Source organism: Microplitis mediator, chromosome 10 (genome assembly GCF_029852145.1).
Source record: "Microplitis mediator isolate UGA2020A chromosome 10, iyMicMedi2.1, whole genome shotgun sequence".
NCBI classification, from domain to species: domain Eukaryota; kingdom Metazoa; phylum Arthropoda; class Insecta; order Hymenoptera; family Braconidae; genus Microplitis; species Microplitis mediator.
In genome coordinates, this window is record NC_079978.1 from 6,754,029 (window position 1) to 6,779,709 (window position 25,681).

The 25,681-nt window shown below is 30.1% G+C and overlaps 1 protein-coding gene across 5 annotated transcripts in view; it reads right to left on the reverse strand.

Moving 5' to 3' along the window:
• Positions 1-240: 240 nt before the first annotated feature.
• Positions 241-25,681, reverse strand: part of LOC130676460 (nephrin-like) — a 239,835-nt gene continuing 214,394 nt past the window's right edge. For 3 of the 5 annotated variants that reach the window (XM_057482677.1, XM_057482681.1, XM_057482676.1), the window contains 9 exons: positions 19,003-19,157; positions 16,051-16,195; positions 13,423-13,553; positions 11,552-11,711; positions 9,780-10,079; positions 9,249-9,548; positions 6,575-6,817; positions 5,190-5,353; positions 241-4,364 (listed from right to left, as the gene is read on the reverse strand). In XM_057482677.1, coding sequence (XP_057338660.1) covers positions 3,966-4,364; positions 5,190-5,353; positions 6,575-6,817; positions 9,249-9,548; positions 9,780-10,079; positions 11,552-11,711; positions 13,423-13,553; positions 16,051-16,195; positions 19,003-19,157 — 1,997 coding nt within the window. In that variant the 3' untranslated portion in view covers positions 241-3,965. The remainder of the gene's footprint in view (positions 4,365-5,189; positions 5,354-6,574; positions 6,818-9,248; positions 9,549-9,779; positions 10,080-11,551; positions 11,712-13,422; positions 13,554-16,050; positions 16,196-19,002; positions 19,158-25,681) is intronic. The other 2 variants (XM_057482679.1, XM_057482678.1) reach the window with 2 other exon arrangements.

Here is a 25,681-nt window from a genome sequence, read left to right on the forward strand (position 1 = left end):
TAATTGTTTAATTATTTTTTTATCATATAAATTAAATTGCCTGGAAAATAGAGATAATAGAAATTTATCTTTAATTTTTTCGCACTTAATTTTGATGACCAGATAGAGGGATACATTTAAAAATGAGAAAGAGAACACATTCGGCAGATTTGATAGCTGGTCTATTTCGGGCACTAGAAAGTAACAGATAAGGAAAATAAAACATATATTTTTAGATTTAAAATTTTTTTATTTTTCTCATATTAACACATTCATTTGGATTACGCTGTAATTACGTACAATATTTTCAAATAATCAACCTGCTTTAACTCACTCAATTTATCTGCATATACATTATTTTTACTTTTAAATTATATATACACATTGATATATACATAATAATCGTTATTATTATTATTGTAATTAATATTTATATTAATGTACGTACATGTTATGGTCTTTTTAATATGTTTTACCTATCAACACTCAGCACTAAATACCAATATTTTAATTATCATAATTTTTCATCCACGCAATTTTAATTATTCATTTTTTATACATATATGCATTTTAAATATAAATGCATAAATATTATAATGTTTCATAAAGAGCCACCGCAAGACGGGAGCTCAGTCTCAGTTCATACGAGTAAAACGAATTATGATATTTATTTTTCTCTTTTATGGTTTCGAAAATTCATAAACAATATTCTATATTCACAAATGTTGTCACAGGTGTATGTAAACCAACAAGAAAGACATTTAAAATCCCATATACAATGTTATGAATTCCTTATGAATATTTTTCTTGTTACATAACTCTTTTAACAACAACACACACATACACACACGCACACATTTTTGTCTAGTCTCTCTCAGCGTACATATTTTACTGGTAAAAATACAAACACAGGCGTACGCGTTCTTCAGACTCCCTCTCTTTAAAAAAAGATAAAAAATAAATTGCCGAAAAATAAAAAAAAATCACGCAAGTATGACAAGCAAAAAAGGATTGTTGTATTTTTTTTCTATATCAAAGAGTTTATGTGGAGAATCAGTCTTGAGGCTATAACTCAATATACACGGTAAGAAAGTATATTATCCTGTGATAAATAAAGTTGACAGCACTTTCCCTTCAACTCTGTATATATATATATATATATATATATATATATATATTATTTGTTATACACGGGGACGCATGACAAGGGTTAGACACACCCTCTCAACATTTCTTACCACATAAACCTGGTCACTTTGTCATTCCTAATGCCAATAAAAGTATATTTATTCTATTAAATTTTGATCACTTATGATAACAAAAAGAAATCAATGCAATTACTTTTTTATTCGTATTAATTATTTATGGAACTTTTTTATTGTTATTGGAAGAAATTTATTACGATAAAAATTACTTTTTGTTTATTCAATTCAATGGTTTAGTTCAACAATTATTTATAAACTTGGAATCAATGTTTATCATTTTTATTTCCATTTACACCTACTCGCAACAAAAATATTTTGATTTTTTTTTTTTATTAAAACGAATTTTAACAAAATTGTAAAATAACTGAACGTAATACAAATGTTGAGTGAGTAATAATAATAGTTGAAGTTTAGATAAACTGAGTATACATTTTAGAAGGGAGTTAAAATTATATAAAATAGGGATGATGAATATAGGTCAGGTAAACGTGCGTAGCAAGCTGGGAAGGGTATGTCAATTGACGTGTAGAGCAGTACTACGCGTTGGCAATATTCAATGAATCTGAAAATAAAACTATAGCGTGTAAAAAAAAAATATTTTAAAAATGCGAGAGAAATATTGAGCTGTGTTTATTGCACAAGAGTCGAAAAGTCGTGATCGTTAAAAAATGCGCGTGCTGCAAATGCCATTAAAAATTGTGCCAACTTTTTTTTGTTGACTTTTGCATCAATTTAGGATTAATTTTATTATTTTTTCACTCAATCGATTTTTTATTTTCAACTAGGCCTGCGTGTAAAATTTAGTGTAATATAAATGCTAAATTATCACAAAATAATAAAAGAAATTCTAATTTTTTAGGGGTGTGCAAATATTTGAATTGTTCGAATTATTTGATACACAGAAAAAAATAAATTATAAAAATTAGTGTTTGAAACTTAAACTCGAAACCTCGGTGTCAATACAGGAAATTTTAACATTCCAACCGATCAATTTTATAATCTATGTCATAAATTTTTCATGTTTAAGTTACGATTTTTATGTACCTGCAGATCAGAACGTTTTTCGCGCAACAAAAATGAAAGCTATGTAATTTGACTGCTTAAGGGGTAGTTGGGGGTAGACTGCAATTTTCGGCTGATGTACGAGTGCCTATGCGAAACATTTCAAAAATCTAGATCCAGTAGATTTTTTAAAATTTCATTTTGTTTTTTTATTTTCGTTCTGAAAAAAACGTTCCGATCTTCAGGTACATCGATTTTTGAAGTTAAAATATTAATTTTTTTTTCATAGATAAGAAATTTTAATACTTACTCTAGAATTATTTACGTTTTAATTATAAATTAAAGAATTAATATTTAGAATATTGGTATTTACTGATCACTTGATCATTATATTACTTGTCGTTTCTCAATTTATATAGTTTATTTTTTTCTCTATACGAATCAAATCGAATGTCACTATTCGATTCGATTCGATTCAAATCCTATTCGCACACCTCTATAATTTATTAATAGTAAAAAAAATTTTGAAATAATCGTTTATTTTATTAGTTTTTAAAATTCAACTCTCACTTTATTCAGACACACTGAAACAGAATCGTACCATGTTATCAAGTTATCTCAATAATAATATAACATACATATTTTTATTTATTACACTTTACGTTTACATATTTATAACTATTAATTATTAATTAATTAAATAATTATATATATTTATATATTTTAACATTCTTTCGGTTGTTAATTATTTATTTCAATAACGTAATATTCTATCTACTTTTATCTCTCCCTCTCTCTCTTAATTAATTACTTATTGAATTATACTCTGAAAAAATATCATTACTGTACATAAAAACTATTTTACAGTCAAAGTAACGGATTAACCCGTTAATCATTAATTTTTTTTAAATTTCTAATTCACTGAATTTTTCTGACACCTCATTTGTCATTCAATTCACTAAATTTAAAATGAGCTTTACGTTTTTTATTTTCCTCTGTAATTTTATTATTAGTCAGTTAATTTATACTCATTATCATAATCTCATTATTGAGCGAGATTAGTCATTTTAAAGTGTCAATCAATTTTTTTTAAGTTTATTTTTATTATCAATATTTACATAAAAATTTACAAATGCGAACCGGTCGCATTTAGCGCAGTTTTTTTTTTAAAACCGCTTCGTTAGTATTTACATTAAATTTATTAATTAATTATTTTTTATTTAATTATGTTATAATAATTATTATAGAACGCATTCATAAAAGCAGTCTCATCTTACCTGTCATGACAAAGTCTTTATTTTTAAATTTAATTTATATATATTTTTTTGTTGTCGTAACAAAACTTTAGAATAATTTTATTGTTTCATTTAAAATTTATTTTTATCTAGAAATTTAAAATTAAAAAAATAAATCCGAGGAAAATAACAGTAAAGTAAAATAAAAATAATTTTAATAAATGTTAAATCAATGATATTTGTATGTGTAAAAAAATACATTATATATTACCGATCGATATGTAATTGCTGAACAAAGTATCATAAATATTGCATACCGGTCCTGTCGTAATTTTATATTAAATTACTGTTTGTTCGTCAACTATATATATTTGTTTATCAATCAATCAATTATTTTCTCTTTTATTATTGATTAAGAAGACCAATTTTTTTTGTTTTCTTATAAACTAATAAGCTACTAAAAAATAAAAAAATAATAATCACATCGACGTCGCTACGATTAGACGTAATACTCGTTTATGTCGAGCGCGTCGGATTCGCGCCCCTATACGCAACTCTCTTGAGTTGAAATAAGTGGCGTACGTACGGTAACAACTTCACGAGGGTGATGATGATGCTTGTTGCCCATTGTCGTAATACTACTGTTGGTGTCCTGCAGCAGCGGGGTGTTGGTTTGGTTTATTTTATTTGGCTGACAAATTTGATCTATTTTAGGCGGTCGCGCGTTGTGATCTATACACGCGTATACCGTTGCTTCTTTTATGTAAGGCTTACCGCCGACTAATACTCCGCCGCCGCTACCGACTCCACTTCCGTTGCTACCCCCGAATCCACCGATACCCGTTATACTATCACTTAAACAACTAAGTTTTGATTCTACGGCTGTTGATAGGGTCGTTGGTCGAGCTAGGCATAATTCTGCATACGTCACTTCACCTGATAACTATAATAATAATAATAATGACATAGTAGGTTATTTAAATTAAATTTAACGAATTTTTTATTAAATACACTGTCAAGAATCGGGAGTGAATTCGGAGTGATTACGGATTTTAATTCAAATCCAAACTCTACCGCTCGGAGATCCGGAGTTTCTGAAAAAATGATTCTGCATACGGAGTAAATACCAAGTTTATTTTTCAAGCGGTTATTTCGGAGTGATGTGGATTTTATTTTAATCCGTACCCCCCCCCCCCATTCGGAGCTTGAATATTAAAATATACACCCTTTAGGAGTAAATTTTACTCCGAGAAGATTAAATAAAAAATAGTTATCCGCTTCGCATTCACTCCGGATTTAATCCGCGTTCACTCCACAAATTTTTACAGTATGAATTAATGATTACACTGTAAAAAATTTGCGGATTAAATCCGGAATGAATGCGGAGCAGATAACTGTGGATTTATTAAATTCTCTTGGAGTAAAATTCACTTCTAAAGGGTCTTTATTTTAATATCAAAATTTTAAATTGGAGTGAATGCGGGTTGAAATAAAATCCACATCACTCCGAAATAGTTCTGCTGAAAACCAAACTCCCTATTTACGCCGTATATATACGGAGTGATATTTTTTTAACTCCGAAACTTCGAGTGAATTCGAATTGGAGTAAAATCCGTAAACACTCCGAATTTACTCCCGATCTTTACAGTGTATAATAGGTTTTTAAAATTATGATGCGATGAATAGAAACTCTTTAATTGAGATGATAAAATAATCGGATGTGATAATAATAATAGTGACGGATATATATAGATACACTTGAACTCACCGGTAAAGTCGGATAATTAGTATAATCGTTATGCGAATAAGTATTAAGGCTTTGCAGATGATTTGTCTGTTGTATGGGTAGTGAAGTAGTAGAAATTTCATCAGGCGTTGGTTGAGCAGCTAATGGTGTACCAGCTGTTGAGCCAGTTAATTGGTAATCTGAATCTTCCAATTAACAATAGCACAGAAAATATAAAAAAATAAAAAATTATATGACACGCTGTTGCGTTTTAATAAACAGGGAGAAAGTTTTAATTTATTATTAATAGGGGAGACTAGTGAGGATCATTATTTATTACTTAGTGTTTGTTAATATTAAATTATGGTTTAATGGAGTTTAAGTATGATCCCACTCATTTAGGTCAACAATGCTAATATATTAAACATTCATTATAATTTTATGGTACTAATTTTTGCCGTAATATGTACAAGTGGATTTTATCGGCTTATAGTTCGGGAATTTGTGATATACTATATATATATACATATCATCAAATATTTAAAAGTTAAATTAAAAGCATATACTTTAAATGAATTTTGTAAGCCAGTAATTTAATATTGACCGAAAAAAGATTAATTAGAAATATCAACTGTTATACAAATAAATTTGTACTGAAAAAATTTTTACTACACGGTGAAATTATTTTCCTTTGAAATTCTATGGTGTCATATACACTGTAAAAATTTTTTGGACTCGGTATAAAAATTTTGGTGTTAAATTACACCAAATATCGTGTTAAATTTAGGTGGTGTGAATTAAAAATTTTACACCGTTAAGCGTGTAAATGTGTAATTTATGATATTTTAACGTCAAAAAAGATAATCATAAAAATATTGAAATGTTCAAAATCCTATTTAATATCTAAGTAAAATCCATATTATTATTAAGTAGTAAAAAATTTTCGATGATCATTTGTTGCTCATTAATTAAAATTATAAAGATTAACACGAAATGGTGTAAAAAAAGTAAATTACACCGTGTTAAAATTACACGGATGGATATTTTACACCGATCATTTTTACACCATTATTACACACTACGCGGCCGTGTAAAGTTCTCGGGGGCCATTTTTACACCAAAATTTTTTACAGTATAGTAAAGCCTGACCATTTTGGCCACCATTATATTACAAATTACTCTAACCATTAGAAATTTTACTATGGTCATAGTAATTTCTGCATGTGTTTTTTTAAATTTCCATCAGGTGGTCAATATGGTCCGGCTTTACTATGACACCATAGAATTTCAAACAAAAATAATTTCTCCATGTAAAATTATTATTTACTGTGTATTGGATTTAATAATGAATTTAAGTTTCCAAAAAATTAATTTTTTAAAAATGTCTCCCCTGATTAATAAACATTACAAATTAATCTTTTGTATACCTTTATTCGTTGGAACAACATCTGGATTACGATCGTCAGTATCATAAAGATCTTCCGAACTGGGTGCTGTAGCTTTTTTCAACGGCAAATCACCGGGTCTGTGTGCGCGTCTATCGCTGCGTACTTTCAATGCACCCAATATGCCAATAGTGATGATTAATAGCGCCGCTACTAGTCCAATAAGTACTCCGAGCAACGGCGTTATCTCGAAGGGCACCGGAGTACCTGTGAATAAAACGCGCACTACTCTCGTGCAATTACCCCTCGTGTAATCAAGATTATCATGAAAGATTGACTTACATTATTATACATGTATATGCATAGATATTTACATACATACATACATATATATTTTTTAAATTAATCAAAAATTATCTTAGACTACTTATATTACTTGTGTATCAACGATCTGAGTAATTATTAAATGGGAAAAGTATATACCGTCGTCCTCATAAAAGCAAGCAAAAGCTTTTCGTTACCTGAAACTTTTATCCTATCTCGTAATTCTTATGACCCGTATTTTTATATTTTACTTTTTGAGTCTCGGACGCTTTAGAGAAAACTATTATGCCATACCGTACAAGATATTAAGGCTTTTGTCGTCATGCCTCGGGAGTGCAGATTAATTTTTAATCGCGACACAAGTACGCTAAGATGCCATCGTAATGGATCAAGTCCTCTAACGTTCGTATGAGCTCCTGTCTCGTAGCTTTATTTGTTTTTTTTCTTAAAATTTGACCTATAGCTTCTAAGTAATGGTAATAATAAAAATGACAAAAAAAAAAAAAATAATAATAATAATAATAATAAAATTTTACGCTGCAAAATAATAAAAAAAAAAAAAAAATTTCAAGATACTTGAGAGATAAAAACGTCAAGCTTTATTTCGTATTTTTATATTTTAATTACCATTGTTATTATTAATATGACTTCGTAAATATACTCAATTGTTATAATATACGTAAATTTATGCACATTACTTTTATTTATATGAGAATATAAACAAGGTGTTTAATAAATTAAAATAATTATTCTTTTTTATTTACATTTATGTACGTATTACGTGTGTAATATTAAAATCAAGTGTGTTAGTGAAATATATATCATGACGTATAGCATAAAGAATCCACTAGCCAAGAGATTGAGAAATTCTGGAAACTAGATTAATTCGGAAATTGGGTAATATTCTATTCACGTGCTTCTGACGACGAGTATGCCAGTTGTTGAAGGAATCACGAATATGTAATATACATATATATATGTATATATGAATGAAAGAGAATGGAGAAGACATAGTTCAAGTTACGGAGCAGGATATGACCGTACAATGAGTCTAGCATATCTCTAATTAAATAATTCCGTTGTTAGTTTCGTTAATAAGGTCGTAATTTAATTATTAAGAACATGGATCGAACAGCGATTGTTTAAAAAATGTTAATGGTAATAATAATGGTAACAGTTCTGAGGACAGTGGATCAGGGTGTTACATGAATACTCCAATTATTATTTTACGCAACGTTTCGTAGGTTTTATTCTCACTTCTTCAGGCGATCTTTGAAAACAAATACATTACTTTAATATACAATAATAATCATAATAATTATTATGTACATTTGGCAATTAAATACTACTGATAACAAACCATGATATGATATTATCCTGAAGTCAGCAGACAGATGATAATTTTAGGATTTTTTTTTCAACAAATTAATCATAAAAAAAAATTAACTAAAAAAATGCACATGTAGAAAATTTAAAAAGCTGTAGGTGCAATTTTTCAAAAAAATTTTTTTTTCATAATTTATTGTTTCTAAAAAAATTCAAAAATTAATAGACGTCGGCTAACTTCAGTATCATAATATGATGTATTACAATAGTCGATCTTATGATTATTGTATATTAACCCGTCAGCACTCCCGTTATGAGCATTTTGCTCACGCTCGATTTTAAACATGAATAACTTTTTTTTTTCAAATGAAACGAATAGTTTAAATTTTTTCTATCTTTGAATAGTTTTATCTATTTTCAGATTCCGCTTGAACAAAATTTGTTTGGTTGTCATAGAAATTATAAAAAAAAAATTTTTTTTATGCTCCTCAAAAAATGTGAGCATTTTCCTCATCACGGGCGTAAAGGCGTAAGTAAAAAAATTCTACGTTCGGTTACTCTCGTGACTGCTCGTATACCTTCGGCAGTCTGCGAAGTTATTCGGTTGAATTCATTAAAGTTTAAATTACGGTTATTAATCGTAAATAAATTACAATTATCATTTATTTATTTTTTATTATTCTTATAATACATAGAGTAATTAATTTATGAAAAATATTTTCTTGCTTGAAATTTGAAAAAATTTGTTGGGTGCCTAGGCGTTAAGCGTGAGCAAAACTCTCATCACGGGCGTAAAGTATACCGAAAAGCTGACGGGAGTGCTGACGGGTTAAAGTAATATATTTGTTTTCAAAGATCGCCTGAAGAAGTGGGAATAAAACCTACGAAACGTTGCTTAAAATAATAATTGGAGTATTAATGTAACACCCTGATCCACTGTCCTCAGAACTGTTACCACTATTATTTGAATTACTGGATCGGAAACTCATACATCATGTTAATGGTAATATTGATGTTGGTGTTGATGCGAAACAATGTTATATTACGATGGAATAGTGAGGCTTACCAGTCTGTTTTTCGGCAATTTTCAGCGTAAATCCCTCCAGTTTAGTGACTTCACTTCGGCCTTTAGAGTTATACGCATAAAGTTTCATCGTTAGGACCCTATCCGGCTCCAAGTTAAGAACAGTAAACGATGCGTTCTCTCGACTAGTCATGTTGGCTTGGAGAACACCCGTATGCTGATCGTAAACCTCAAGGAGGAAATGTTGCGGCTGGCCACCATCGAAACCCGCAGTACACTCAACAGACAATGAGTCCGTCGTTTGATTCGTGAGAGTACAATTGTACGGTGCTTCTGGTTTACCTGATAACATTATTGCCAATTTTATTATTGTCAATGCACGGTTAATTATAAAAGTTGAATCATGATAATTAGATAAAAGTAAAATAAATTCAATAGAGAGCTTTAAATACTTTTATGTCTACTAGTGATGGAATCGTACAGATTTATTGAGCTAAAGTGTACATGCTGATGTATATGAAGCATGTACCTATCTATCTATATATATATAAATATATATGTGTAGTACAATACCTGCCGGTATGATGTGAAATATGCAGGCGTTCATCTGCTGGCCCGCTGTATTGCTTGCCCAACACAAGACCGTACCGTAGTCCATTTCAGTGACGGGCTTGTATGTGAGTACACTCTGTGTATGACGGGTTGAATTCCTGTAACGTGCCTGCGGCACATCTACCATTTCCTCAGTGTTGTTGAATGCCCAGCGAAAGTTGTTGGGCGGTGGATAAGCTTCCACTCGGCAGGCAACCTTCGCCTCTTCTAGTCGTGCCACGCCGTAGATTCGTTTCTGATCTGGTATGCAGATTGGTTTATCTGCACAGAAAACAAAGATAAAAGTAAAATTAAATTGGAGAAAAGCAAATCAAATAAATAAAAAATTTTTTCCCACGTTATTTTTATTTTATTTTCACACTGAGGATTTTATTTTTATAACCGCATTGTCATTTTATTTAAAATATTCCAATAAATACACTCGGGAAATCCACCAATAAGTATATAGAATAATTAATAATATATGTTAATCAGGCTTGAATAAATATAGTTGTTAATTAAAGTTATAGATATATTTATTTCTCCCTTTGATCAATCTGCCACTTTGCGGATTAATATGTATGTACTGCGAATAATAGTAAAAAATTAATATCAAAGGTATTAATGATAGCCGGTGGCGAGCTAAATTGAAGCTGACGTTAATTTGATAATATACACGGTGCCAAACTAATTTACATTCCTCGCTAGAAATACCGGTAGCGTAAAGCAGCCAGGATATCTGCGTAGTAATATTGATGAGAGTACATTAACACCTTCGCACACGCTCGTACATATATAGATATATGTATATTATGCAGACAAGTATTATATCTAGATTTGCGCATATCGTGGATAATTTGTAAAAAAACGGGTAGAAGGGATAAGGGTGAATCGGTACAGAAATGCCAGCGGCCTACAACCTAGGATCAGACTATGACAACATATTTGGTGGATCGAATTACTAGTTACTGGAGAAGAGCCTTCATCAGCTTGAACAAAGGACTAATTTCCGTAACGCATACGCCAGCTCATTTCGGCACCACTACTAGCAGCATCATTAACCTTTACACATACATGAGCTGATGGGTTTTCGGAAAGTGTAGAGAAAGTAGCTTTAATATGTATGCAGACGCTGATAAAATTAATTGGGGGGTAGAGAAAGTTGGGTTGAGTGGAGGCGGAGTCAGTCGACAAGTGAAAACAGAGTTTACGTACATTTATTAAAACTACTGTTGAACTGACTTTTATAACAGTACGAGTACTTCTGTACTAGTATGTACATTGAAGGGTGGAGTGAAATGGGTATGAGGATTAGAGAAGTAAGCATTGAATAAGAGAGGTGGTGGTGGTGGAGATGGTGAAGGTGGCCTAAAGCCAACCGCCCAACCAATGCAGAGTCGTGTGTTTCCGTTATTTCCCACAAGATCGATGACCATTATTTCCGCGTTCGAATAGTTTCGCCGGACAGGAAAAGTTCGTTGGCACGGAATAATTTGTCTGCTCAGTTTAGTCATGTCACTATGACTATTTCATTTTTTTACTTTTACAGCCTTATGATATATTGCAGTTTTTATACAACTTTCAATTTACGGCATAATGTTTTTGTTTTATTACGAGGTATGTAATATATTTATAAACGTATTGTATAAATGATGATGTAGAATAAGGGAAAATTAGATGGATTAATTTTTGTCGGGTTAAAAATATATTTCTGTATTGATTGTCGGAAGAAAGAGTAAAAGACGTATACTTACACATTATTTTGAGCTCGACGGTATCGCTGTAACCATCACCCTCGACGTTTGAAGCGACACACATGTAATTACCCGCTTGAAAACGATTTACTTTTCTTAATGCTAAGCTATAATGTTGTACGATAACACCTTTCTTAGCGTTATTATGAATTTCCACTCCCTGGAATAACAATAATATGATTTCATTTGTATTTTTAATAATTTTATTTATACTTAAAAAAGATTTTTAGTGATATCGGGTAAAGGTACTTTTTTTGGCCACTTTTGGACACTCGGAAAATTTGAATTAAATACTATCTAAAAGACGCAACGACATAATTAATTTTTCATGATACCAGCATCGAAACTTGAAGTTTCAGTGTCTCTACAGCCCGTCGAAACAAGCTAATTTCAAGCCGATGCTGCAAACAACTGCTAGCTAATTCGTAATTCAAAAATACCTTCATACAGCGAGCAGAAACATACGTGTTTCTTCCCTTGGGAAGAAATACAATTGTTTCTGCCCGGTGTCATTTATATTTAATATTCATTTGCAGCTTTATTACTCTCATTTGTTTACTTGTTACTTCATTTTACTCATTTCATTTTTTAGTTTTAATTAACCAATTAAAATTACTAAAAAATGAGTGAAAATAATATTTTTGTCTAATTTACTATTTAATAAGTGACTAAATCACATATTTCTCATTCTCTAACAGTTCTCCTTATCATCGGCTTGAAATTAACTTGTTTCTTACTGGCTGCTGACACTGAATCTTGAAGTTCTGATGCAGGTAATCATGAAAAATATAGTGTGTGACTCAGGATAAAACACGATTTCAGACTGCAGGTGATGTCAGCCAACCTCACCCTAGTCTGAAATCGTCTTGTTTCATCCCTTGTCACACAATATACTATTAAAAACGTGTTCAAAATTACTTTTACCCCTATTACAATGGAAATTTTATTTTATACTTTATCATTATTTAAAACAAAGTATTAAATGTCCAAAAATGAAGCAGTGGCTCCATCCATAAATGCTACTTTTACCCTATACACTGACAAAAAGATTTATTTGAGCTAAAGATATCGTATAGTTGGGTTTGGCCAAATAAATAATTAATTGTGAAAAAGACACAGTCATGTGAGTAAGCATTGAGTAAGAGTTCGCAAACCCGTGCGTTTCAGACCGATATCCTGCGCACACTTGCCCCACATGACGCTAATATATTTGATCAATTTAATTGCGTGAAATAAGTGGTTTATTTGTGGTAAAAAAATTCATTTGCTGAAAAAAATGTTAGTTAACGTAAATAATGAACTGTTTGAGATATTTAAAGTTTGCTGAATATATTTTGATACTTTATAGCTACCCCAAAATAAAAAAATTGTATTTTTAAATTTATTTTTGCAACGCTGTTATAATTAACAATACAAATCACCCTTCGAAATAATATAGTCACCATCAGCTGTGACATGAATTTTTATTGGGTCATGTGCTTCAAATATATGTTATGTAGCGGCAAATTCTCCGTTTTTCGCCACAAATTGAATATTTTCACCACAAATATATATTATTTATTCGCTACAACTGTATTACATTTATTTAAAAAACCAAATATTTACTTGTGCCAAATAAATCTATTCAAATAAATTATATATTTCAGTCAAATTATAAAATTATTTGAATCAATTGTCATATTTATTTGTCATTAAGAAATATTGAAAAAAAAAGTCACAAATAAATGGATTTATTAGGGACAAATGTTTCTTTTTGTCAGTGTATACATATAAATGCGTATGGATAGATACAGAGAGATTAATTAAATTATGTGGTAAAAAAATTTAACGATTGACCAGAAAAACAAATAGCTGACAATGGTTTTACATACATTGTGTTTCCACACAACTTTATAGGCTTCTGGATTAGCTCGTACTTTACATTCGAAATAAACGTCATCGCCCTCTTCGATGTCGTCAGGATTCATTTTAGAGCCCAGCTCAAGTCGAATTATCGGAATGACTGTGAATGAAAAAAATAATTATTTATTACTTTGTGCGGGGAAGATTTGAAATTTAGTATTTTTAATTATTTTTTTAATTAATTTTCAACTTTTGATGTATAAGGAATCTTTTATGATTACTTTCAACAATAAGCTTCAGCAATGAATTAGTGAAATTCACTGCGAATCACTGGGTAGTCACTATTTCTCCAGCTATAAATATACCACTAATTCAATCAGTGGTATATTTATAGCTGGTTCCCAGTGCATATTCACTAATTCGCAGTGAATTTTACTAATTTATTTTTAGAGATTAGATATGTCTAATTAGAAAATATCGTTTGTCGATACACGGAAAAAAAAAAACTTTTAAAATTAGTGTTTGAAATTATAACCCGGAACCCGGATGTCGACATGGTGAATTTTAACATTCCAAATAATAAATTTTATAATACGTGTCGTCAATTTTCTAAGTATCAGTTACGATTTTTAAAGTTCAAAAAGTAATTTTTCTTACATAGACAATAAATTTTTATACTTATCCTGTAATTATTGACGTTTCAGTAATAAATGAATAAATTATTTCTTAGAATGATAGTATTTACTGATCACTTTATCATTATATTACTTGTCGTTTTCAATTTATATAGTTCATTTTTTTCCGTGTAACTTTCTCAGAAAAGTAGCCAACGAACTAGTATTTTTGTAATCAAAAAAGTTTATTTAACATCAATCACTATACAGAAAAAAATGATTTATATAAATTGAGCAAGGACAAGTAATAAAACGATAAAGTGATCAGTAAATAGGGGAGGGGGGGGGGGGGTAAAAGGGGGTAGGGTAGGCAAAACGGGGTACCCCCAAAATTTTATAAAAAAAAAAATTTATATTTTAAATGGTTTTTAAACATTCCAAAATCACTTGTGTAATTATAATTGAGCGTTATTTTGAATTTTTTTGTTAAACTTTTTCAAAAATCAATTGCCAGTTGAAAAATATTAAAATGACTTTTGTTTTATGATAAAAACTATTAAAAATTAATTTTTCTTCTTTTGTATCCAATAATCATGTAAAATATAATTTTTCTTCATGCAAATTACTTACAAAAAAATTTAACTTAATCAAATTCATTCAAAATCCAGAATTGTTTTTTTTACCTTTTTTAGGGAGTACCCCATTTTGCCCGCAAAATGAAAATTATTTACTATGAATATCATTGAAAAAAAAAAAAAGGTTAAGTGTATTTGAGTCCTCGAAAACTTGGTATTTCCTTAAGTACCCCGTTTTGCCCCTCTCTTCCCTACTATCACTCTAAATAATAATTATTTGATGTATAATTAGTACGTAAATAATTATAGGATGAACATTAAAATTTATTGTCTCCGCAGGTAAAATCAATATTTGAACTTTAAAAATCGTAACTTAAACATTAAAAAGTTCATAATTTCAAACACTAATTTAAAGTTTATTTTTTCCGTGTATATATTTTTTTTTAAAAAATAGTATTCGAAAAAAAATTCATTTAACACTTTTTTTTTTTCTAATAAAATTCAATTACGTGACTGATTTTAAAATAAAATCTATTATTTATTTCGATTGACATAAAAACCATTCACGATTGACAAGTTGAATAAAATCCTTGTATGTCTATCAAATTTTGACTTTGAATGCTCGATATTGAAGTGCAATTATTTTTTAAAAATTTATATCACTAATCTCTTTGAGCATGAAGTCTTTGTAAAAAAACCGAAATTCCATGGATTAAATCACAGAGATATTCGATAGATCATCGCAATTACTATTTACATTAAAGGTCCATTTCTACCGTATTATAGTTACTACATACGTGTATTAATTAATTTGATGCAATGGAAAATTCGATCTCAATCGTGAGGGAACAAAAAATGGATGTTGAATGAAATATAACAGTAAAGTTTTATTTATGTTTTTTTTTTTTGCATCCACGTTCATAAATGCTGTAGCATCACTTTGAAATACCGTTTTCACTCTTATTCTGACGCACACGTGTGTAATAAATGTGAGTGAGTGAGTAAATGTATACCGGGGCTTTCTGGTACCATGAGCTTGACCGAATAAATCCAGATCTCCGGTTAGTTCCATTTTCCCGTTGACATCTCGTTATTTCGATTACATTCTCGTTGTTATCCCCGTTATCTCTTTCAATAGGTAACCAACAACTCTCTCACTCTCAATACTATTCAACGTTTTCAATAGTCATGACATTTTTACGTATGCATATATATATGTATATATATATATATATATATATATATATATATATATATATATATATATACATAAAAACAGTAGTACAAGTTTTTTATTTTACATTTTGACATTCTCGGACACACACTCATCGTATCAACCATGAGACGAATTCAAATATCTCGACAATCTCAATTTAATCACTTTACAAATGAATTTTACTTCTTTTTTTTTATTTTTACCAATCAGTATTATATGATGTATATATAAATTTATGATTTATGTACTCACAAAATACATTTAGTTTCCAAGTGTCCTCTTCGAAGCCACCCTCAACTTTTGGATTTTCTGCTCTACATGTTAAACTCTTATTGTTATCATCTCGCGTTGGTGTAAGTGACAAAGTTGATGTTGTCATATTTCCATTTTCTATTACCTAGAATAATAATTAATTTACTAAGTGAAATATAAGTTTTTAAGTTTTTATGAATTACAATAAAATCAGAAAGAGTTAAATAGTGATTAACGAAAGAATTCTTATGGTCACCAAACTAATGCTAATAAAAAAAACCATAAAGCACACCTGCGCTTTCGCGCTTGGGGTGTGCAAAAATTAGGTTCCTGAGCCTTTTTATTCGGGAGTTTTCGTGATCATAAGAAATCAGTTTATTAATTGACATCAGGGCTTTCCTCAACTGAATTATTTATTTCAAAAATAACATATTGACTAATCAACTTTATGTTGTATTATAATTATTCCTTAAAAAATTCTCTACATGATGATGTAAGTTTTATCCTATTTTGATGTATTTTGAAAAGTGTAGAAGTGATTGAAAGTGAGTGAGGTACCCAATGCTTTCGCGCTTGAGGTATGCAAAATCATTCCGCGTGAATATATGGAAAGGGAGCTCGTAATTATTTCCGTACTCAATATAAATGTCAAAACATCAAAGACCTAAGCTCACTATGTATTAGTAATTTTTTTTTTCAATTAATATTTTCCGAAATTCCCCTTCGGAGTGAAATTCATTCCGAGGGAATTAAATAAATAAAAAATCACCGAAATCACTTCGCAAATTTTTTAGTGTTTAAATATATATATACAAGAATAATAATTTGTGGTCATTAATAAATCAGTCAGTAAAATATTAGTTTCGATTTTCACGTTCTAGATAATTGTAAATACTCATACAGTTTTATACGATTTTTCTACTAATTAGTTCGTTTGAATATCCGCGTTCGATCTATTCATCCGATTTAATTTAAGAAACTGTCAATATTACTAACAACCGTAATTGGTTCGTCTGGATTAAAATTAAAGCAATTTCTTTATTTAAGAAATTATTCAAGTCATTTTCAATTGGTATAATTGATAGCAAGTTATTTATGACAATCCAAATCGTTTTTGAATTTTTAAATCTTTAATTTTATTAAATGATATCGAAGTTTTTAACATTTAAAATTTTCCTTGATAGTCTATTTATAAAATTCAAAAAGTTATTTCATCGTTAAATTAAAGTTCATTCTATGTTCAATTTCGTCTTAATAAATTATTACCTATAATTTTAAAACTTCAAGTGAGTATATTAATAATTTAGACTTAAATAATAATAACTCGATGATTACTTTATAAAATGACGTATTGAAGTTTTTTCAATTTTAGATTAACTTGATAGCAATATTTATATAAATTTAAACGGTTATTCAATTATTAAATTTATTTAAATACTCGAGCTTAATATACTCTCGTTATCGACTGCCACATTTAATTAATAACTTCATCCAATAATTATTAAAAAATAATTAAACATTTGCGATAAAATTGAATCATTATAAGCTCATTTGTATTCAAATGATATTTATTATTAATAAATTTTTTTTTTAATAAAAAATAATACCCAGTAATAAAAAAGTAAATGAAATAAATGCAGTTATAATAAATTTAACAGATTTCAATAACAATAATTGTAAATGAAGCCTATTATAATAAAGACTAATAATTTTAAAATAAATTTAAAAACGAGGGTAGTGATAAATTTAAAGCAATACAAGTTCTGACTGTATGTCACTATTTATGTACATATATACTACAATATTGGGACGTATTGTTGTTATGAATATCGGTAAACTCTAGCGTGGATATTTATTTGTGATGCCAATTGCTCGTTGCATTTATATCTATATCACACACATATATATGCGCACATGTGGTAGATGATGTGAGCACAATTTGTGCATCAAAATCATGCATGATCGTGTGGTTCGACGACTCTATGCGCAAAAACACAACATACAAATCGAAAATTTCATCTGGATATTAACGAAATGGGGTAAAAAAAATACATAAAATTTAGTGAGATAGTGGATATTCACGGGGGTATAATAGCAGATGATTTAATACGTGAACTAGATCGATAAATAAATTGATCGTTGGATAAACTGACGGATTTAAGAGAGTTATTGTGAAAGCACAGTAATATCCAATAAGACAAATAAAAAAAAATGTTTGAATAAAATAAAAAAATAAAAAATGTGATGGACATATGTGTGTTGAATAGAGAAGAGACCGAGTTATTACAATTTAATATGAGTGAATTGTGAAAAGAGGAAGAGGTTAATATGGTATGTAGTGAAGGATAGAGGGAATGAGGTGAAGGAAAAGAAGGAGTGAAGGGGAAAGAGGAGGATCACGAAAGCATCGGTTATCCAGTAATTGTACCATGGCGTGTTCCAGGCAGACGCTAATGGCAACGATGCAAATACCGATACCGTGTTCTAATGCCAGTGATTTCGCGCTACGATCAAAGTTTTAAAGCATACGTGTGATGAGTTTTATGTATACACACACTCATGTAGTCTATAATACGTCTCGTTTCACTAATTTTTTTGTCGCTGGTTATTATGTGAATCTTTTTATTTTTATTTATTTTTTTTAACACTACCGTTCCATATTCGAGCCAGGTATGTCTTTCGACACCTGCCTATACTTGCTCCCGGCGATCATTTAACCCTAATTTTCTCACCCGTCCGACAAATAACTCGAATATTTAATGACGTTTTTTTTGCTTGGCTCAGAATAAGAAAAAAACATTTAATTTTTTTTTGACAAAGAAAATATATTTTAAACGGTAATTTAGTGATGTTATTCTGTATTTAAATTAATAAGGATATGTAATAAGGTTATTTGGATTAATTGGATGATGAGGTATGAAAGATAAAAAATTTTTGAATTATTTAACTCACCTTTTGAGTCGATTTCTTTAAGAGCTTGCCTTCCATGTACCAAGAGAGGTTGGCTGGTGGTCTCGAACCCACGGTCATACAGTTTATTTCGTACTTACGGTCTGCACTTAGTGGCGCATGTTCGCTGCTGAGAATTGATACGCTCAGTGGTCGTACTAAAACAGCAGATAAAAATAAATTCACTTTTTATTTTTAAAACCCACATTTTTTAGTGTCACAGCGCGAAAATTTTTTAAGTACATAATGCCTGAAATAGGATAAATGCATTGTAAAAAATTTTCGGACCGAACGCGGAATAAATACGGAGCAAATGACTGTATATTTATTAAATCCCCTTGGAAAAAAATTTATATCGAAGAGAAGTTTATTTTAATAATAAAATTTCAAATCGGAGTAAATGCGGATTTAAATAAAATCTACATCACTCCGAAATCTATCCGCTTAAAAAACAAATTCCTTATTTACTCCGTCCGCGAAATGATTTTTTCTAAAACTCCGGAACTCCAAGTGACGGAGTGAATTTCAATTGAAATAAAATTCGTAATTATTCTGTATTCACTCCCGATTTTTTACAGTGTGAGATTCAAAACACTTAAAAGGTATACAGCCGAACCTCGTTATAAGACTATGCATTATAAGACTCCCTCAATTTGTTAAAACTCGCTCGGAACGCTTCCCCACCAACGACTCGATAAAAATTTTGCGAGAAACCTCGCTATAAGACTAACGAACAGTACGACTAAAATAGAGATAAAATGTACATGAATAAAGATTGTAGATTAGGTAATTTATTTTCATAAAGCATACTTAAAATTTCGTGGTTTCACATAATTGATTAAGAGAGAAGAACGACAAAATTCTGTTCATTTATAATTATACATGAAATTGATTTTTACTGTATAATAGAGTAGAGTTGAACCGAATACATAAATAAAACGCGAAACGGTGATAGTCTTATAGCGAGGCTCGGATGCAAACACTATTAAGGGGGATTCTACGGTTTTCGTGGCGCCGCTAAATGACCCCGAATTTTTGTAGAACTTGACAAAATAAGACTTTCTTAAAGAATAAAATTTTTCGATATCTCGCTTAGTATTTGAGAAAAATGGTTTTCGAGAAAAATGCGATTTTTTCAAAAAAGTGAAATATTTCATAGATTTTAATATCTTCAATTTTTTTATATTTTTTTCTAGAAAGCGCGTTTAAAGATGAAAATTTTGAAAAAAAAAAACGTTTGAATTCGTCCATTTTTGAAGAAATTATAGCTATTTGAAAAAAAGTCATTTCGTCGAGTTCTACAAGAATTCGCGATCATTTGGTGGCGACACAGAAACCGTAACTTCCCGGTCTGACTGTATAATGTTTGACAATACGATGAGAGATATCATTAAGATTCAAATTTTTATTTAAAAAAAAAATGGAAATTAGTAAAGTACGAGCTTTAATAATAAAGGTCATAAAATATTAGTCATGTCTATTTTAAGAAGATTAAAAAAAAAATTTCCTAAAAATGAAATCATATCTTGATTAATTTTTCTCAGTATTAATAACTTTATCGTGTTGCAACAATTGGTAAATATTTTAGCATAATTTTTTTAATGTTACTATTTTTAAATAACTGAAGCTCGTGTTGCATGACATGAGTTAAAATACGATGTTATAATGAAAAGAAAACAATGAAACTGAAATGAAAATAGTTTAACGTGATTTAACCACGATATTTTTTCATCTTGATTTGCATAAATATTATTGTGCATGTTAATGATATAAAAGCATGATATACATGTGTACTGATGGTAATAATATGTATTTTACTGTATGTACTTATATGTACATATGTAACATGATACGTTTGTGACAGTGATCATATTATTAAATAACAAGTAAAATAATGCTTTAATATTTGAATTTAAAGCTCCCGTTATTATAGAGACTGTAAAAACAAAGGATTGTTTGTCTTTTAGTCTATTGTCTAGAAAGTCTGAAGTTACTTTTTGACAATTGGAAACCGCCGCAGGTGTGTGTTGGCTAAATTAGAAAAATACAAAACAAAAAAAAGTTAAATGAAAAAAGATAAAAAAGAAATAAATGACAAAAAAAGTTAAGAAACTAGGTGATTGAGTCGCGATGAGCTTTTCCATTCAACTGGGGCCACGAACTGAAAATCAAACTTTTTATAGTCAGTATCGTTTTGTGTGCCAGTGAAAAAATTTTCTGCTTATCTTTAGATCTTAACTTTCTTTATTGTTATTTTTTTTACTTCCATTATTTTCTACTATATTTAGCTGCTTTTTTTTTTTACTCTTCATTCTCACAGCTGTGAACCAATCGTTTGTCAATTAAGTGAAAACGACGGGTTTTCTGTTTTCACTTGAACTTTTAAAATAAAACACTTTTTTAAAGCTTTTCACTTCTATCCCCACTCGCCTTTCTTCATCAGCCATCTAATTAATTAACTTTAATTATACTTTTTAAGCACGTTAATTAATTCTATACTTTAAATATAATTACGAAAATAGTCTGGTAAATTTTGTTGAGTAAAATTTACATTTTTTATTGCATTAAGTATTTTTTAAAAATATTCCCTCAGAGGCTGATAAATAATGAAATTTAAGTTATTGTAAGAAATGAGCTTAACTCCATTAAAACTCGGAAAAACAGAGAAAACTTGTTACAATGAAGAGAAATATATTTTTATCATTTTTTTATTTTTTTTTTTAAGTAAGTCAGTGAGATACAAAAGCTCTTCGAGTTATCGATAGATATCGAGAGTCCAATAAGAATCCCGAGTGGGTTTAATAACAACAAGAGACAAACTAAGTAAAAAGAAAAAGAAATTTCGTTAGGAATCCGAACCAGGAAAAACGGAGTCTAGAAAAGCGGAGAAAAAAAAAACAATAAAAAGAGGGAAAAATCGTAGCGATCGAAAGGAAATGAGGGTTGGGGGTAAAAAGGTAGCGTGAGGGTTCAGGGTTCGAGGTTACCAAAGAGTAGGAGAGACAAGAGAAATACCACCACAGAGTTTTTGAGATTAAGTAATGAACGAGCGGACGAGGTTGAAATTATTGTTATCGTGAATTGAAAATACGTTCGGGTTTAATCCACACGACACACCTTACCTCTCCTCTGGGCACTCTGTTAGACCTCTAATGATCCTCCTCGCGGGTTACTGAGTTAAAGGGAGAACAAAAAAGGGCAAAAAAGAGTCGAGTTATCCGCATCTGTGCCCACACACACACATACGGACACACACGCGTACGCATACACACATTTGGATACACATTCCAAGCTAGATTTTTATGAGAAACCAACGGGGTCGTTTTTCGTTATCTATAGCGGATAAAGGAGTGAAAAAGGGCTCTGGGGAGGATACTCTTATGTGTAGTTGAATATGTAAACAAAAAAAGAAGGAACAGAGATGGTTGAAAAAATATGAAAAATATAAAAAAAGACAAAAGTTTGTATGGAAAGATGATTCCTGGTGGTATACAAGTGATACCCATGGTGGTGCGTGATACGTGAGAATCAGCCAGTAGGGTTTCATGACACGGCAAGGGGATTATGAAAAAGCGCGAAACAGAATAAAGGAGATCAAAGAAAAAGCAGAGCAGTTAGAGAAAATAAATAACAAAAAAATTCAGATGTCACTATACAAGAGCTAAGGTTACATACGACGCAGACTCTTGAGTCGAGACGTTATGCCAGACTCAACACTATACCTTCATTCTCTCACATATTTACTATGTACTCTTTACTACTCTTTTTGTCTGGTCGTATGTGGGACTGTAGGATGTTTATTCTTAAGAAAAAATTCATTACAAAATCAAATGTCTACGCGCTTACAGGCCTACATAACCGCCGGCACAACTCATCTCTCTTTTCTCTGTGTGCATATTATATATTTTTGTACTTTTGCTACTAAAGTACCTTCTACTTTTATTCAACTCTTGTTTCTTTTTTTAGAGTTGCAAGAGAAAAAATTACTCTTTAACTTGATTGAAATGCTTTTGATTTATTTTTATCTTGCAATGATGCTTAAAAAGTTCAACATCAGTTACAGAAAATTCACCTAATTTATTTTAAATTAAACCGTAAAAATTTAATCTTGTAGATTTACTTTCATATAATCCACATTTTACTGCAAAGCTTAATCCTAATTGAAAAAATGCATCGAATTTAAACGAGGAAGTAATTCATTATTACTGTCCATCAAATAGATTTCACGGATAAAATAAATGAAAATAAAATCATTAAAACGGATAAGAGAATATTATTCGTGTATTATATTTAAAAAACGGATTTTACACTGTAAAAAATTTGCGGAGTGAACGCGGATTAAATCCGGAGTGAATGCAGAGCGGAAATAAACTCCTAAAGGAAGTTTACTTTAATACTAAAATTTCAAATCGAAGTGAATGCGGATTTCAATAAAATCTACATCCGAAATCACTCTGCTGGAAACAAAACTCCCTATTTACTCCGCATATGGAGTGATTTTTAAACTCCGGAGCTCCCGTTTTTTAAAAAAATCATTCTGCATACGGGGTAAATAGGGAGTTTGTCATTTCAGCGGAGTAATTTTAGAGTTTCTTGGATTTTATTTCAATCCGCATTCACTCCGATTCGGAGTTTTTACATTAAAGTAAACTCCCATTCGTAGTAAATTCCACTCTGAGAGGATTAAATAAATAAATAGTCATCCATTCTGAAAATTTTTTACAGTGCAGTGCAGTGCAGTTGAATTTAAATTAATGAAACAATTGAAAGTATCAAAAGTCAGCAGGGAAGCACGGAAAAAACGAATTTCGTCCTGATAACAAAAGACGGGATAACGAAAGATTTTGTTATAATGACACATATGATTAGCTTACGGTAACAAATCAATTTGTTATAGTAAGAAATGAATTTGTGTCGTACTTAAGATGTCGATTTGTTATGAGAACACATGATATTTACTATAATAATATCGTCGTATTTTAAAGCCGGCATTTGTTACCGTAATAAATCTTAGCTTATGATTACAAAAATTTTTGTTAATGCTACAAATTCATTCTGTTACTTAACACTGAGAGAACAACTTATTTGAGCCAACTAAATAGATTTATTTGACTGAACAAAATCATTTATTTCATTCAAATATATATTTGTTTATAATTAACACATCTTAGTTGAAAAAAATTCCACTACGGCTGGTGGCGCTACAGCGCTAACATCCAAATACAGATTTGTTAACTATAAACAAATCATTATTTCATTCAAATGAACCATATCTTTGTCTCAAATAGATTCTGATTGGGTCCATTCAAATATGGGATTTATTTGCCTGAAAAAAATCTCATTTGGCCCAACGAAGAATTTACTAGCATTACAAAAACATTGTAATCCCAACGAATGCTTCATTATCCGTATATTAAGGCAGAATTTTGTTACCATAAGTTATCTTATCTTTTGGTCACAAAAAATTTTTTTCCGTGAGTAATCAATTATTATTATTATTATCATCGCCACCATTAAAGTTAAGAGAATGGGTAATAAAAAAATGATAAAAGCGCTGAAAGAAATGAAAGATTTTCTGTTAAGTATTAAAGTGTAAAACAAAAGTAACTTGACACTGCAATTTCCTGATGCTCACTCTAAATCAGACCCAATGTTACCCAATTCTACCAGTAGGGTTGACTCTATTACCGACTAGACCAGTCTCTAATTAGTCAAGCTCGATTAGGTAGCTAGGTGAATGAGTAGGTCGGGGGCTTGGTTAGATGCAGAAGGAAGTTGCTCCGAGTGCTTGCTCTTTCCCTTTTACTCCATACATCAGCATCTCGTCCCTTCTGCTCTCTTCTCCAGCCCACCTGCTCCGCCTTACTCATTATTACCTTTCTTGCATTTTCTCTATTATTTTCGCTCATCTGGCTCTCCTTCATTTAGTCTTCGTCATTTACAACTGCGATTTTCACTATTATAATCCACATTTTTTTATTTTTTTACTCCCATTCTTTCTTTTTATTAATACTGTTTTTTTAAACATTTTTTCCTGACGTGATATTTTATGCGCGGATGTTAGACAACGGTTTCATTGTTCTTTTAAAAGTATACGGTGGATAGATATAAAAGAATGACAGTATAAAACTTAGTAATTTAGCAGACAATAAGGTCAGTGCAATCAAGTTTTGCAACCTCAACAACTGATTATACCGTATTATTATAATTATTCACTGATTTTCTCTCCATTCATTACTACCACCATCCACTCCCTTCACTGTAATGTGCTTTAATTGAGGAAACTCAGTGCTGATGTTGAATCTTTGAGCTTTAAATATATTTAACTAACAAATTAATTCTTAAAATTCTTAACTTTAATTAAATATATTAAATTTAATAATTTAATATTAATTTTCCTCAAAGGTTTAAAGTGTATAAAAAATAATATAAAAAGTAAAAGCTTTTTGAAAATTACAGTATTACGAAGACTTTAAAGTTAAACGTGAAATACCGATAATTCCACGGGTCACGAGCTGGAATTTATGAGATTTAATCCTTGCTGGAATCTCGTTGGAACATTAACGTTTTTCGTTCTTACAAAATAGGTGACTTCTTGGACTCACTGACATAAAGTTGGAGTAAGAGATTGTTAAATTTAAAAAATGATAATACAAGATGATAAAAATAAACGAGTGTTAAA